At 37.7% G+C, this 15,420-nt stretch overlaps 1 protein-coding gene and 2 long non-coding RNA genes across 6 annotated transcripts in view; 2 read left to right on the top strand and 1 right to left on the bottom strand.

Annotated features, from left to right (window-relative positions):
• LOC121597566 overlaps window positions 1-2,820 on the bottom strand; it is a 29,906-nt gene extending 27,086 nt beyond the window's left edge. For 2 of the 3 annotated variants that reach the window (XM_041923407.1, XM_041923405.1), the window contains exon 1: window positions 2,024-2,819. In XM_041923407.1, the coding sequence (XP_041779341.1) occupies window positions 2,024-2,113 (90 nt within the window). In that variant the 5' untranslated portion in view covers window positions 2,114-2,819. Of the gene's footprint in view, window positions 1-2,023 lie in introns of all 3 variants that reach the window. The other variant, XM_041923406.1, reaches the window with a different exon arrangement.
• A 3,299-nt stretch (window positions 2,821-6,119) lies between these two features.
• Window positions 6,120-9,176, top strand: LOC121596978. The gene is made up of 8 exons (XR_006005349.1): window positions 6,120-6,322; window positions 6,483-6,637; window positions 6,719-6,763; window positions 6,837-6,946; window positions 8,049-8,437; window positions 8,506-8,646; window positions 8,707-8,891; window positions 8,946-9,176. It is a non-coding gene; the product is annotated as an uncharacterized LOC121596978 (long non-coding RNA).
• A 3,925-nt stretch (window positions 9,177-13,101) lies between these two features.
• On the top strand, window positions 13,102-15,088 carry LOC121596771. Of its 2 annotated transcripts, XR_006005317.1 has the most exons (8): window positions 13,102-13,260; window positions 13,421-13,575; window positions 13,657-13,701; window positions 13,788-13,897; window positions 13,969-14,357; window positions 14,426-14,566; window positions 14,627-14,811; window positions 14,866-15,088. It is a non-coding gene; the product is annotated as an uncharacterized LOC121596771 (long non-coding RNA). The 2 variants fall into 2 exon arrangements; XR_006005318.1 differs by lacking the exon at window positions 13,788-13,897.
• The last annotated feature ends 332 nt before the right edge of the window (window positions 15,089-15,420 follow it).

Here is a 15,420-nt window from a genome sequence, read left to right on the forward strand (position 1 = left end):
CACCTTTCTCGTGGAGTAGAGAGGAACTACAGCAGACGATCTTCTTGATGACATTCCTACCAACCCAGCTCCCCTCCCCCCCCCCCCCTCCCGCCGACCTAATGATTTCGAGACACATCTTCATGACACGCGCTCCGCCGGTCCTTCCTTCCGATCATATGAGCGATAGTGCCCACGCTACATCGCGAAGCGTTTCGTTGCGGTTTGCGGTTCCTTTTTCTTCTTGTCACCTTTCGCTGCTTGTGTCTCGTTGAAGGTGAAGTACACACGAGCAAGAAACACTACATTGCTAAACATCCAGCCACGCCGTGTGTGTCTTCAGTAGGTCACGAATGCGACGACAAAGACAACATCGTTATTTGCGTCGTGGAAAGAACTTCCTACTGCTCCCGCGTACTGTAAGCTAACGCATATTCACGAACGGGCATAAGCCTTTACACACGTACGTATGTATAACTAGACGCGCGCGTCAAAAGGAGAAGATCGTTGATCACCACCTTCATCGCACCCCGGACCTCTGTTCATCACTTCCCAGTCAGTGGGACGCTGGAACCGATGCGAATCGCGACGATGCTTCGCTCACTTGCTGATTCCCCATGAGTTCAATGAACGCACACTAGCGTCTTCACTTTCAGTGGTTGATGTGACTGCCATAGTGTTACGAGGTGAGCACTGTTTGCAGACTCAACAATGATGTTTATAACTGCGACTACAAATATTAGCACTGTTGCGAAAGAATCAACTTATTGCTTCCCTTTTCGACGGTTTAACCTCTCAGGCAGGTGAGGCTGATGCTAACCGGAAGAGGTTTTTTGATAGGAGAAATCACTAAGTAGATTTGAGGTTTTGAATGTTATGATCAGTTACAACAAAATGCACAATATTACATAAAGTTCATAGCAGAATTATTTAAACAACAAAAACAATCTGAAATATTCCCGATCCACTCTAACTCCCGCCAGGTGCTACACAACCAGCTCCACTGCGCATTGGCAGGTTGTAGATTAAAATTGCAAATTTCCCAAACCATCCGAACAGAGAACGATTTCACTGACTATTTTGGTGCACGAGTGCAGCTTTTAAATGTCGTAAGATCCCCTTGGATTAAGTAAACAGTGCCCGCTCAAACGGTGCACGCCAAACGTGATCCCCAGTGCGGCCGATCACGGAAGATCGCGATCATCCCGCAGCTCACCAAACTAGCTTCTTCGCTTCTCCTTCGCGCAGTAGCGTCAGTGGAATTGCAAAGTGAAAGAGAAAATTCGAAACGACCAAGAAAGACCTTAAAGGTCAAAGGAAGCAAAAACGAACCCGGGTCGGACTGCTGTCAATGTCGCGTAAGTTCGACCAGATCGTGTAACTTCCTGTGTGTATCGGCTAGGGTTGGCTTTTTGGGGCGTTCGATTTGATTGTTTTTTTTTTTGTTTTACTGTGCCTTTACTGTCGGTGCTGCCAAGTGCTTGGCAAAAAGGTCTAGTCCGAGTGAGCGCGGGTCCACTTGCGTTGGAATCCGGTCGTGGCCTTTCGGGCAAGATTCGGTAAAGCAAAAACTTTAGGGCCTTCGACACAAGCAAACTGCCGTTTTCTTTCGCTCTATCTGTCTGTTTCTTCGGGCGTAGCCTTTTTTCGGGCGGGGGGAGCTCACGTTTCGGGACAACGCAGGCCGGACTAGGGCTGCGTAGCATTTCCTGTCCGGTTTTGGCACAACGTCCCGTGCCGTCTTCTGCACGAGATGTCTGCGGAAGAAAGATGGCTGCGTTGTCACAGACCGGTTTCGTTGGAGCTATGAAACGCTTTCCTATCTTTCACCCCTGGTGGTGCGCTCTCTTGCATGCGCACACCTTTTCTCGACGTCACTCTCCCTGTTTCTCACACTTTATCAATATTGTCTGTTGCTGCTATTATTGTGCACGGTGCGGATCAAGTGTGGCAGAATCGGAGAAAGTGAGAGCTGACTTGGAGTCGTCAGTTTTTTGTTGTTGCTGCTGCTGTTGTTACTGCTGTCGTATTTCGTGCTACTCACCGGTCGGAATGGTGGCGGCTGCTGTCCAAATCCTTGCGATAGCACACCTGTTATCAGCCCGAAACTGAACAGCAACGCTGGCAGTTTCATTTTGATTCCTTGTTTCTTCACTACGCACACTACCAAATTGCAAGCCGTATAGTGGCCAATCCTTTGCACCGTTCACTGAGCTTTCACGATTATCCTGAGGTTAACGATACCTCTACCTAGGAAAGTCGAAACCTCAACCCTAGACCACTGCTGCTAGCACACTGTACACTGTTATTGGCACCAACTGGAACGGTTGCACAATTTTAACGAGCACAAGGTCACACACGACACCCTTGCACAAACGCCACAAGAAGAACCTGCGGGCAGCTCGGACAGGATGGTCACGACACAGAGCGAGCTGCGTTAGAAAGAATCCATGCAAGCGATTCACACTGAGGAGCAAGACTCCGAAACCCAACGTCCTGTGCGGTGGACGATCAACGTTGAAATGCAAGCTATCTTAACGCCACCATAGATCGGTAGGCTCCGACCGAGACGAATTTCCTTGCACTCCAGACGAACGCACGAAGCCACGTTCCCACCAGCTCCGACGGAATCGATTCGCACGGGTTTCGCTAGACTCGGCTCGTCGAATGGTGGGGCTCGACAGCGCACCGTCTTGAAGAGTGTTCGGCTTTTCGCTCCACCGCAAAGTGCACTTTCTCAGCGGCCCATCCATCTATCCAACCATCCATCCGATTCGACCCACCCGAACCGGGATGGGATCTTTCTCTTTCCCTTTCAACCATGCGTTCAGAAGCGGCCAAGACTGAGCGCACGATCTCATCTGCGTAAGAAAGTTCGCAGCGGGGAGATCGTTTTCGTTTTCATTCACAACAAATCTCACATCGCTGTGATGAGGAACAGTGTCGGTTGTTTGTTTGTACACTTAGTATCAATCGCGAGCACACACCATAAAATGCGTCTCATGCAAATGTTGCAGGTTACTTCAATAATAATTTCAGCAGTGTGACCTTTTAACCGTTTGAAATAATACAATAGCTGATTTAGCTCGAGAGGCTTACTTAAGTTGCGTTGTATGTGTCTTATTCTAAAAAGTGCTAAACATTCAAAACCAATGTATAAATTATTTAACCCATTATGCGGCTGCTTTAACTACACTACTAGAAAATAATGTTACGGTTCTTAACATTTGTGGACTTTTTCTGGCATCAATACAGATTCTTGTGTGAAATGAATCAATGAATCAGTATCTCAAATGAGAACAATTCGAGAATAAAATCTCCAAAAATCTATACCTAATATTTGACCCCTCCAAAGATCTGGATCTCTGTATTCGATAAAGAATGGATTCCTCCACGCTCCAATTCAAGATAGTATATGAATAATCCGTTAGGATGAATGAAATTTCTCTTGACATTAATCAAGCACAGCATCATTATTGCTATTGTTATTGGTAAACTCAAATAGTCAAATTGACAGGATAGGAAGAAAATGGAGCAACTAGATGGTTTGTAGTCTTTATGAAAATTGTATCAAATTCTTTTATACAAAATTTCTACGAATTACAGTAATTTATAATAAAATACCGATTATTTGGATCCAAAATATGTAAATAATCCAAAAATATCTAGCCCAAAATTAAAACGAAATGAAGCACTTGAACGACTTCGAGTTTAAAAAAGTAATAAAATAAAAAAAAGTTTAATGGATTGGTATTGTTTAATACAAGTTACTTGTTATATGCTTGTTACAATTGTAAAACTCATCTGAATGCACAAAGCCAACGAAATTGTAGGATTTATTGTTGCCGAATGTGTGAATGTTTAGTGATAACGAACCAATATCCAACAATCAACAGAAATGATTGAATCAGGAAAAATTAAATTCAATCACAAAAGAAATAGCTTGTTACAATAAAAGATAGTAAGTAATAGGTTATGTGAACGGTACACCAAATCCATCTTATCCAAACAATAAAACACATGATCTCAACCGCATAATTTACTTAGTTTCATTAGTACCCTTAATTATCATCCCGTCAATATGAATTAAAATCAAAATAAATAGCAAATGTCTAAAACTGAAACTATCCAGAAAATAAAACTGCTATCTCTATCATCCAATATTTAAAAGCTGTTTAGTGAATAAGTGATCTTGCAGTTTTTACTTTCCATTAGCGATTTTTGTTTTAATTTCTCTACCTATTATTTGACATCTTTCTCCCAAATGCAATGCCTTCACTTTTTCACTTTTTTGTAAGCATGAAGATGTTCGTTTAACACTTTTCAATATGATTTACACTTACATCGTTTCTTTCTCTTGAGCTAAGGCGATCTTTGTTGACGTAGTGTTCAATTTTGTTGAATAATTAAAACTCTTCTCGCAAATCCTCTGTTACTAGCATCTTATGCAATGGCTTGTCAATCTGCAACACAAAGGTTCGGTGCTATCGTTCAGTTGGAATGGTATCTGTGTACAAACCATGGATTAGAAAAGTTGTAAAATCCAAGCTAACGATCATGTGAAACTAAACACCGGTAACAGTAATCAGCTAGTGTTGATTGGGTTTAGCCTTCCAGAAGCAGCTGTTTTTCTAGAAAGTGTACGATTGTGAGCATTACTCTCTGCGTTCACGATTTTTCTTGCTAATTTTACTGGCATTGTATAGATTTGGGCTAGCTTTAAGTTTAGAGTTAGTATCTAAGTATTAAGTGTACAATTGTATAACCCGTGAGGCAATGAATTTTTAATAAATAAATAAAATAAAAATAATAAATACTAGATAAAAAACAGGATACTTAAAACGATAATGGTTCGAACATAGATCACAGCAAGTAATAGGAGGACATTTTAAAAACTTGTACTTACCACATCAAAACCTCCAAAATTCGTATGAATATATCAATGTCGATCAAACGAGCAATAAAATAATAATAAAATTTGGATTTAAACAACAAAACAATTAATTTAAATCCTTAAATTACTTTAAGGAGTAAAGTTTCCTCAAATTACTTCATCTTCTACATATTTGGTACTATATTCATTGTTGGTTAAGGTCAGTGGTCGTCAAACTTGCCAGAAGAAATAGCCAAATATCATAAAAACTTAGCTATCGTCTTTTATAAAGCACCGCATTTCATATTGAACAACACAGACAAAGCAACGGCTTCTTTACCGTTTCTCCTGATAACTTGACAATAAGTCTTATCCCAGTTAAGTGCGCTATGAATGTATTTTTATTTTTGTCAAATATTACTTTGGCGCTGGAATATTTATTATTATTATTCTTCAGTAGAAACGGTCCAAAAAGAAACTAGAATATTTATCTTATCCATGAATATGATTTTTTACACATAAAACATATTTACAATATAATTAAAAACAGTTTGCTTTTAATCAATTTATTTGGAGTTACTGGCAAGAAGCTTGTTGACATATCCATAATCAGAATATTTTTCGCGATCACTTACCAAAAATTATATTCTGAAGAAATTTCCAGTCTTTTCTAATTGTCATGCTATTACATATATCTCATTATTTTCGGTTCGATAGGATTAAGCAGGTCATTTAGCTTTACGTACTTTTTCATGCAAATGCGCCCGCTTCACGTTTCCTATGATTTTAAAATTGATTCTATCCTCTTTGATTCCATACGTCCCTTGTCGTTACCATCGCGATAGGCCTCCTAACATTATCTCTTCGCGAAGTTCAATTTTTGCCCAGTATGATGCCTGCTAAAGAGAATCAATTTCATTCAATCGTCGCCAAAGCCATAGCGTCGTTGTTATCCGGTTTTCTTCTTTCCTAGCACGTATGTATAAACAAACTTATAAACAAACTAACTCCTCCGAATTACTAAGCCAGATTAATGTGTACACCCATTATTGTGGTAGAATTGAGGCTACTTGACTGATAGGCACACATATACCATTACAATACAATTTACAACCCCTGAGCCTTCTCCCTTAAACAGTGAAACAAGAGAACGCATACTCACAACCATGCAATGTCTGAGAATATTATCAGCATTGTATTGTATTTCTAAGGCACATACGTCATTGTCAATCAAGTAGGACGGTGATATACTAAAAGATTCAATATGAAATATAAGAAGAAGTGCCATCGCTAGGATAACCAGATCATTACTAGTGCTACGAATGGTTAGTTCACACAAAAGAATACATACATAGTTTGAATAAGAGCATTTACATTTTAGCATACGTTCAGCAACACATAATTAAATGGCGAATATCTTGTCATTTATTTATCTCCCGCTTCTAGTGGCATTTCTTTTCGATTGCGCAAGTATGGTTATTATTATTATTTTTTTTTCATTTAAAGTTAATCTTAACCGATGTATAGATCGGTCATTTCTTTTTAATGCATATTTGTTAAAGCATTCTTCATAAATAGTTACTATGCATGAAACTGAATCTTATGGAATGTTCAAATATTTAATTTACAGGCTCAATTAATTGTGACAAAAAAAGAAACAATGTGCAATATACCATCAAACAACATTTGTTCTGCAATGGATATGATCCAAAGATACGACCGGCTAAAAGTGAATTTGACTCAATTAATATAACTACGTATGCCTTTTTTCATGGTTTTGATATTGTATGTATAATTGCATCTCATTTCAATTCCTTAATATTGTAATAATTTATTTGTTATTTGTTTTTTTTTTTTAAATTTAAGAGTGAATACAGAAGCATGATGAATTTCCAAATAATATATTACATGGTAAGTCATTTTCTATTGAAAGCCATTGAAAAGCGATTGTTGTAAAAAAATCATAATTTTGTGTAAAAAAAAGCTTTGGTCAGATACCTCCCTAGCCTGGAATGCATCGGACTGGTCCAACATTACTACACTTAATACCAACTACGATGAAATTTGGACCCCTCAGTTTGAAAACATTAACTCGTAAGTATTCTGAAACGTTAATCAGGCTCGTAGCGTAGGGTTTACTGGGTTAGCACCGCTAAGGGCGCCAGATCATGAAGACATTGTGCTACGAGCGATTAAAAAATGTCTCGGAAACCCCTGATATAAGACCGAACGCTAAAAACATCATTCAAGGCGCATCAACATAACTGTTTAGTGTTTCCATAGTTTTGTGGTTGCTTCCCATAGTTTTTTTGTGTGTTTCGATGATACGATGAATAAATCATGAGCCTCAAAAATTATGGGAGCTTACCAATAAATTCAGGAAAACCCAGTATGTCGAAAAGGATCAAATATTTATAACATTTAATTTCAAGAAATATTATTACAAATAATTAGCACTACGATTACCAGATTTTGTACATTAGTAGTACATTCACTGCGAACGAGAAGTTTTTCAACAGCTGTCAAATGTTACTCAAAAATACATTTCCATCAAATATTATCCGTTCCACATGATATTCAACACGCCACAAGCTGTACTACGCTTGACAGTTTTTTTTAGTTTTTGAGCGTTCAAAATTTGTGCATTGCATACTCATTTGTTTTAAAAATGTAAGGATGATAAAAAGTTGTAAGTTGATTGTTAGTTGGATGTTCGGTCAGCATTGAGCTGAGTGTTCAATTTATAGGGCTTTTCAGGCCACTTGGTTTGGTCATTCTTGGTTTCATTTAGAAGAACTGAACATTATTGTGATGTAAATAGAAAATTTTGAGCCGGTCTCGTTTTACAGTCGTCAACTCGTACGATATAACAACACGCCCGCCATGGGTTCCCCCGAATGGACCGTGCCCCCATACGTAGGACTATCAAGATCACGATCGTTAAACATTGAGCATTTCTTTGATTTTGATTATCACCCAGTTGACGAGTGTTCCTAGCGCGATTTGCTGGATCTATTTGGTCATGAGGGCGAGAGTTTCCCCTGCTAATTGCTGCCATTTGTAATAATTTGATATGACTACATATGTGGTGATCATGTTGTATATTTTATGCTTATAAAACTACCACGCTACAGCTGATACCACGCTACGGTTAATTAACCATTCAACACATACCTTTTTTCATAATATATTCTAGAGATTATGAAGGACAACCATCTGTATCCTGTTTGAACTCGGACTGTTTGCTACACGAAGATGGAGGTATTTCTTGTTCGCCAGTCTGCAGAATCTCCGCATAGTGCTCGTCCGACTACTCACGCTGGCCGTTCAACACTCTAGTTTGTCAAATGTGGTTCACAAATCGAGATAAAGAACTCGTAGATGAAGTTAACTTTTTATCTATCATAACATATTTGCAGTCAGCTCATCAATCTCCTATAGCTAAGTGGTGCGTTACAAGTGTTTCATCTAATAAAACACAGTTAAGTATTCCTGGAGCAACCAGCCGCACAGTTGAGGAGTTGGAATTCAACTTGGAACACAGTCCTCACCTCACAATTGCAATAATCTATCTTCCTGCTTTTGGTAATATCCAATCTTTCTGATTATTGTATTTTTCATTTTATAGATTTTTTGTTTCTTTCTTAACATAGTTCTGAGCATGTTGAATATGTTTGTCTGTCTGTTGGATTCCCGCGTCAAAGAGAAGAGTGTCATCCCCTTAATATGTATGGTATTTCATTTCCAACTACTCCAACAAATGAGTAATCCTACCCCTGAAATTCCTGGAGTAGGTAAGATACACAAATATGCAAAAGTTTTATGTAAAAATGTTGCTAAAAGTATGGTTTTAGTATTATTTATAATTGCTTCGATGATACTGACGTTCCTGTTATTTGTGATCACGTTGATCAACCGCTGGTTGCATGATCTGCAATTAACTCCGCCAAACATTGTCATACGATCGATGAGAGCTATCTTATCTAGCCGTGTGATGAATTGGATTCTTAAAGTAGACTATCTAAGCGTCGGGCAAAAGGTAATGACTACAACTATGTAGTTGCTACAATCTAAAACCGTGCAATTCTTTCAGCCATATACAATTATTAACAGCGATGAAAGACTGACCATGGACTGGCAAATGTTTGTGAAAATAGTTGATCGTTCTATTTTAGCTGCGTATGTTATAATTTATCCACTACTTTTCTGGATATATATTCCACTACAACACACACACAATCGATATCATAGATATGGTACGAGAGTGTGCGCTAATTGAAATATGTGTTCAATTAATAAAAAATAAAAGTAATGTATTTATGTATGTATGTAGTAATGTATTTAGCCGGTCTCATAGTACAGTCGTCATCTCGTACGACTTTAACAACATGCCCGTCATGGGTTCAAGCCCCAAATGGACCGTGCCGCCATACGTCCCAAGTGACATTTGCTCGAAATTGTTTTTCCATATCTGCTCGATTAGTACTCGATACACCTGAAATTATTGATTTGTGTGTGATCAAGCGTGTTGAAAGCGCCAAGATTTGGTGTGTTCATAAATAAGACTTTCTTCTATCGATGGACTCTGCCGTCGAGCTTATTTTATATTGATAGCTTTGGTATTTGATAAAAAACAAAATCAAATTTTGCCCTGCTATGGGAGGATCAATAAGTTACTGAAAGCCAAGCCCACAAGTAGAGTGGTACAGGCAGGCCTTGACCGACAACGGTTGTTGAGCCAAAAGAAGAAGAAGAAGAATGTATTTATGAAGCACAAAAATATAGTATTATTTAATTATGCAATTAAAGAAAACCATTCTTAACGGGGTTAAAACACACTTAATATATTTAAGATTTGCTAACCCATTGCTACATATCACGGGCTTTACTAACTGCTGAGATCTAGAAGATTTCGAGACCACAAGAAATGCGACATATATTGCACATTGATTCATCCGGTGGTTCCATTTGGACATGAGTCTGGAGTATCTGGATGGATTTAAACACTCTGGGAGAGTTTGAACGATACATCTTCCGGACCATCTTTGACAGTGTGTCCGAGCATGGAGTGTGGAGAAGGTGAAGAATGAAACATGAACTTGCTGAGGTGTACGACGAATCGAACATCTTGATCGTGGTGAAGGCCCTACCAAGGAGGTATTCGACAGCGAAGCAGTTCCAGATGAAGCAATACCTGTTGGAGATAGGGTGTCTACATGGATGGGAAGCTGCAGCCAGGGACAGAACATCCTGGAGAATAATTGTTGACCGGGCCATGTCACGACTACATGCTCTGTTGTGAGTAGTGATGGGCAAAACGGATCCAAAACCAGAAAATTTTGGAAACGCCTCTGCACCAAATGGCTCCGGTTTCGGACAAATAGCTCCGCATCAACAACTCCGGAGCCGGTTATAACGCAGTGTTCCAAAACAATTCCCGTGATACAAGCGTCAACTCGAACGACTTAACAACATGCTCGTCGAGGATTCAAGTCTAGAATGTGCCGCCCTTCCGTAGCAAGGACTGACTATCCAGCTGCGCCGAATAAAGTCCCGAAAGCATATAAAAAAGGCCAGCATGTCCGCGTAGGACGTTTACGCCAAACAGAAGAAGAATAATTTGAGTTCTAATAAAATAGTAAGACTCGATTTAATATTTCGACCTGTAGTATGCAGAACCGTTCTGACACTAAAATATACTATTGGTCGAATCACAACCTTTCATTTGAGGTGTCGGACGTTCAAATTGGCCGGTAAATAGCCGAATAAATCCACTCTAAAGGAATTCATTAAATAGTTCGATTAGTATTGAAATTTTTAACAAACTATAGAGTTGTATATCATGAGAACGGTCGGAACGAAATTGTATAAGTGCGTAACTCGGGGAAAAACTGTAACCGTATGAATATTTCAAAGCTCATCAAACGAGTAATGAAATAATAATAATTGAATTTAATAAATTCTATCAAATTGTGTATTATATTTTCAAAACATAATTATCTAACCTTATTTAATATTTTCCTCAATTGCAAATTGTATTTCTTCTTCATATTTTGCACTACACCCATAGTTTTGAGGCCAGTTGTTTGAACCATGCCAGATTTGATTGATAGATAGATCTGAGGTTTAGTTATTGATTTTTACGAAGCACCGCATTGCAAAATGAAAATGAAAGATCAAATAATCTGCAATTTTGTGTAAATGTTGCAATATCTTTAATCCATTTTTGGTCTCTTCAAAACAAATTAAAAGACTAAACATGTTGCTATTCAATTTTAGACATCCGAATACTTACTATTCGTAAAGCAATATCACAACACCAAACTTCACAATAGAGGATTTTCGATGATAATGGCTGGTATTATTGAATCCGTTCGTAGTGGCGGCGTACGGCGCTCACATGAAATTCTAGGGATGGCAACACATTTCTTGATCCCGGTCCTACAACGCCGCGGTGAATTACTATAGCAACCATCTAGTACGTTAGGAAAATGAGTGTCGGGACGTACGCCACCGCTACGAACGGATTCAATAATACCAGCCACATGTTCAGCGAGTTGTTGATTCGTTCGAGCGTATAATTGACTTTTTCAGCGAGATATTGAATTGGTCGGAAGCAGGCGTTAACATGTTCGGCGATACTATAGAGCTGTCACTTTCGTACCCCTTGGACTGTAGCTTAGATCTTTCTCATCAGAAGATAAACAAACGGTTTTCGAAAAAATATGCTGGTTTAAACTAATTTTCTTGGGGAATGACTTTTTGCTAAGTTTAGGACATCTAGGAATGAAAAATTGCATGCTTCGGCACAGGATGTAAACAAAACAAACGATAGCTCAATAGTATCAACGAACATGTCAACGCCTGTCAACGCCGAACAATTCAATATATCGCTGAAAGAGTCAATTATATGCTCGAACGAATCAACAACTCGCTGAACATGTCAATAATATCATCGAAAACCCTGTAATGTTGTAGCACAAAATCGAGAATGGTAATTTGCAGTGATTTTATGATGGAATGAATCATATTGTGTTATTAGTCATACGACGAATATATTTCTTTTGTTGCCATATATTTGTAATCCACCGGACTAATTTTCTTTTGCATGAAAATGACAAATCACACATCAAAATTGTATCCAACTTAACGTTTCAAATATCATTGAAAATCAATTTTCTTTTTATTATTTATTTGAAGTTATCGGCAAGAAACTTAGCCAAAAGTTGTTGAACTATCCAAAATTAGATTGTTTTGCGCAATTTTGGCCACTCATCAACTTACTAAAATCATTATTTCTATCGGTATTTTATTTATATATGTTCCTCATTGTTAAAGATACATTGCGATGCATACATTTAAATAATTGTGCATAAAGTTTGCCACACAAATAGGCCTTTAAACAGTTTTAAAGTATGAAAATATCGATACACGCATGGATTGGATTACTTCAGGCTGGATTATTGGCAAATTTATTGCAGTGATAAAGTGTCAGTGATAAAGTGGCATGCTGCCCAACTCGGACGTCCGATGCAAAATGGTGGTGCTTTTTTATTTCGTAACTGTTTTACGGAAAATTTTCCGCATAATTGAAAAAATGTCCCATCATTATTTTAAATTAATATACTTTAAAGGGGTAAACTATGTTATTTTAACATTCTGTACTAACAAAGGTAAATCTACAATTATTGCAATAAAACAATAATGTGCTATTTAAATTTTGTGCCACATAGAAATTAGCCATGTAAATACACCCGCTTCTCCTTTCCTTAGAATTCAAAATCTCTTCCCTTCAATCCTCTTTTGTTCTATACGTCTCTTCTCGTTACGATTTTGCTAAGAATGATATCTGCTTAAGAGAATCAGTTTCATTCAATCGTCGCCATAACCTCGTCACCTGTTATCCATCTTCTCTAGAACTTATGTGTACAAAAATTTATAAACAAATTAACTGCTACGAATTTCTAAGATAGATTAATTTGTCCAATGCTAATAGTGGTAGAATTGAGGCTACTTGACTGATAGGCACAAACATCAATTCATCGACAACATATGGCCCTGAGTTTTCTTCCCTCTTGAAACAAGAGAACGCATACTCACAACCATGCAATGTCTGAGAATATTATCAGCATTGTATTGTATTTCTAGAGCACTTACGTCATAGCTGATCAAGTAGTGCGGCGGTACATTGAACATTTCTATAGGAAATATAAGTAGATCTGACATTTGCAGGACGACCAGATCATTACTAGTGCTACGAACGATTAGTTCACACAAAAGAATACATACATAGTTTAAATAAGAGCATTTACATTTTAGCATACGTTCAGCAACACATAATTAAATGGCGAATATCTTGTCATTTATTTATCTCCCGCTTCTAGTGGCATTTCTTTTCGATTCCGCAAGTATGGTTATTATTATTTATTTTTTTTCATTTAAAGTTAATCTTAACCGATGTATAGATCGGTCATTTCTTTTTAATGCATATTTGTTAAAGCATTCTTCATAAATAGTTACTATGCATGAAACTGAATCTTATGGAATGTTCAAATATTTAATTTACAGGCTCAATTAATTGTGACAAAAAAAGAAACAATGTGCAATATACCATCAAACAACATTTGTTCTGCAATGGATATGATCCAAAGATACGACCGGCTAAAAGTGAATTTGACTCAATTAATATAACTACGTATGCGGTTTTATATAGTTTCGATATTGTATGTATAACTTTATTTTATTCAAATCATTACTGTATTTCTTGTTGATTGTTTTAAATTATCTTTTTTTTTTGTTGAAAGAGTGAATACAGAAGCGTCATGAGTTTTCAAGTAAATTATTACATGGTAAGACATTTTTACTATCTAAAGCAATTGGAAGGCGATTATCGTAAAACACCATTTTTCCATATTTTTTTGGGTTCAAAACAAAGCGTTGGCAAGATTCCTCCTTAGCCTGGAACGCATCAGACTGGTCCAACATTACCACACTGAATATCAACAACGATGAAATTTGGTCCCCTCAGTTTGAAAATATTAACTCGTAAGGATTCGGAAGGGTACATTAACCATTCAACACATTTTTTCCAAACTTCATCTCACAATACATTCCAGAGATTATGAAGGACAACCATCTGTATCCTGTTTGAACCCGGACTGTTTGCTACACGAAGATGGAGATATTTCTTGTTCACCAGTCTGCAGAATCTCTGCAAAGTGCTCGTCCGACTACTCACGCTGGCCGTTCAACACTCTAGTTTGTCGAATGTGGTTCACAAATCGAGATAAAGAACTCGTAGATGAAGTTAACTTTTTACCTGTCATTACATATTTGCCGTCAAATCATCATTTACCCACGACTTAGTGGTGCGTTACAAGTGTTTCATCTAATAAAACACAGTTAAGCATTCCTGGAGCAACCAGCCGCACAGTTGAGGAGTTGGAATTCAACTTGGAACACAGTCCTCACCTCACAATTGCAATAATCTATCTTCCTGCTTTTGGTAATATCCATTCTTTCTGATTATTGTATTTTTCATTTTATAGATTTTTTGTTTCTTTCTTAACATAGTTCTGAGCATGTTGAATATGTTTGTCTGTCTGTTGGATTCCCGCGTCAAAGAGAAGAGTGTCATCCCCTTAATATGTATGGTATTTCATTTCCAACTACTCCAACAAATGAGTAATCCTACCCCTGAAATTCCTGGAGTAGGTAAGATACACAAATATGCAAAAGTTTTATGTAAAAATGTTGCTAAAAGTATGGTTTTAGTATTATTTATAATTGCTTCGATGATACTGACGTTCCTGTTATTTGTGATCACGTTGATCAACCGCTGGTTGCATGATCTGCAATTAACTCCGCCAAACATTGTCATACGATCGATGAGAGCTATCTTATCCAGCCGTGTGATGAATTGGATTCTCAAAGTAGACTATGTAATCATCGGGCAAAAGGTAATGATTACAACTATGTAGTTGCTATAATCTAAAACTGTGCAATTCTTTCAGCCATATACAATTATTAACAGCGATGAAAGACTGACCCTGGACTGGGTAATTTTTGTGAAACTAGTGGATCGTTTTATTTCAGCTGCGTATGTTATAATTTATCTACTACTTTTCTGGATATACATTCCATTACAACACACCCACAATCGATATAATGAATCTGGTGGGAGAGTGTGCGCTAATTGAATCATTGTTGATAACAAATAAAGTACAACAATAAACATTGTACCTAAAAAACAAAATATACTGCTTTTTAACTCGAATATTCTAGAGAATCATTCAATATTTGATTATCTTGTATACCCAGTGCAAAGATTAATGTTGAATGACAAACAATAGGCTACTCATAAACTATTTCTCCTCTATTTGGCGTAACGTCCTACGCGGACATGCCAAGCTATATAGGCTTTCCAGACTTCGTTCAAGACTAGGTTTAAACCCATGACGGGCATGTTATTGACTCCTACGAGTTGACGACTGTACCAAGGGACGGCCCCCCGCCGGGGGACTCATAAACTAATGATTAGTCATAAGCCTACATTACGTCTGATAATA

The sequence above is a fragment of the Anopheles merus genome, chromosome 3R (genome assembly GCF_017562075.2).
Source record: "Anopheles merus strain MAF chromosome 3R, AmerM5.1, whole genome shotgun sequence".
NCBI classification, from domain to species: domain Eukaryota; kingdom Metazoa; phylum Arthropoda; class Insecta; order Diptera; family Culicidae; genus Anopheles; species Anopheles merus.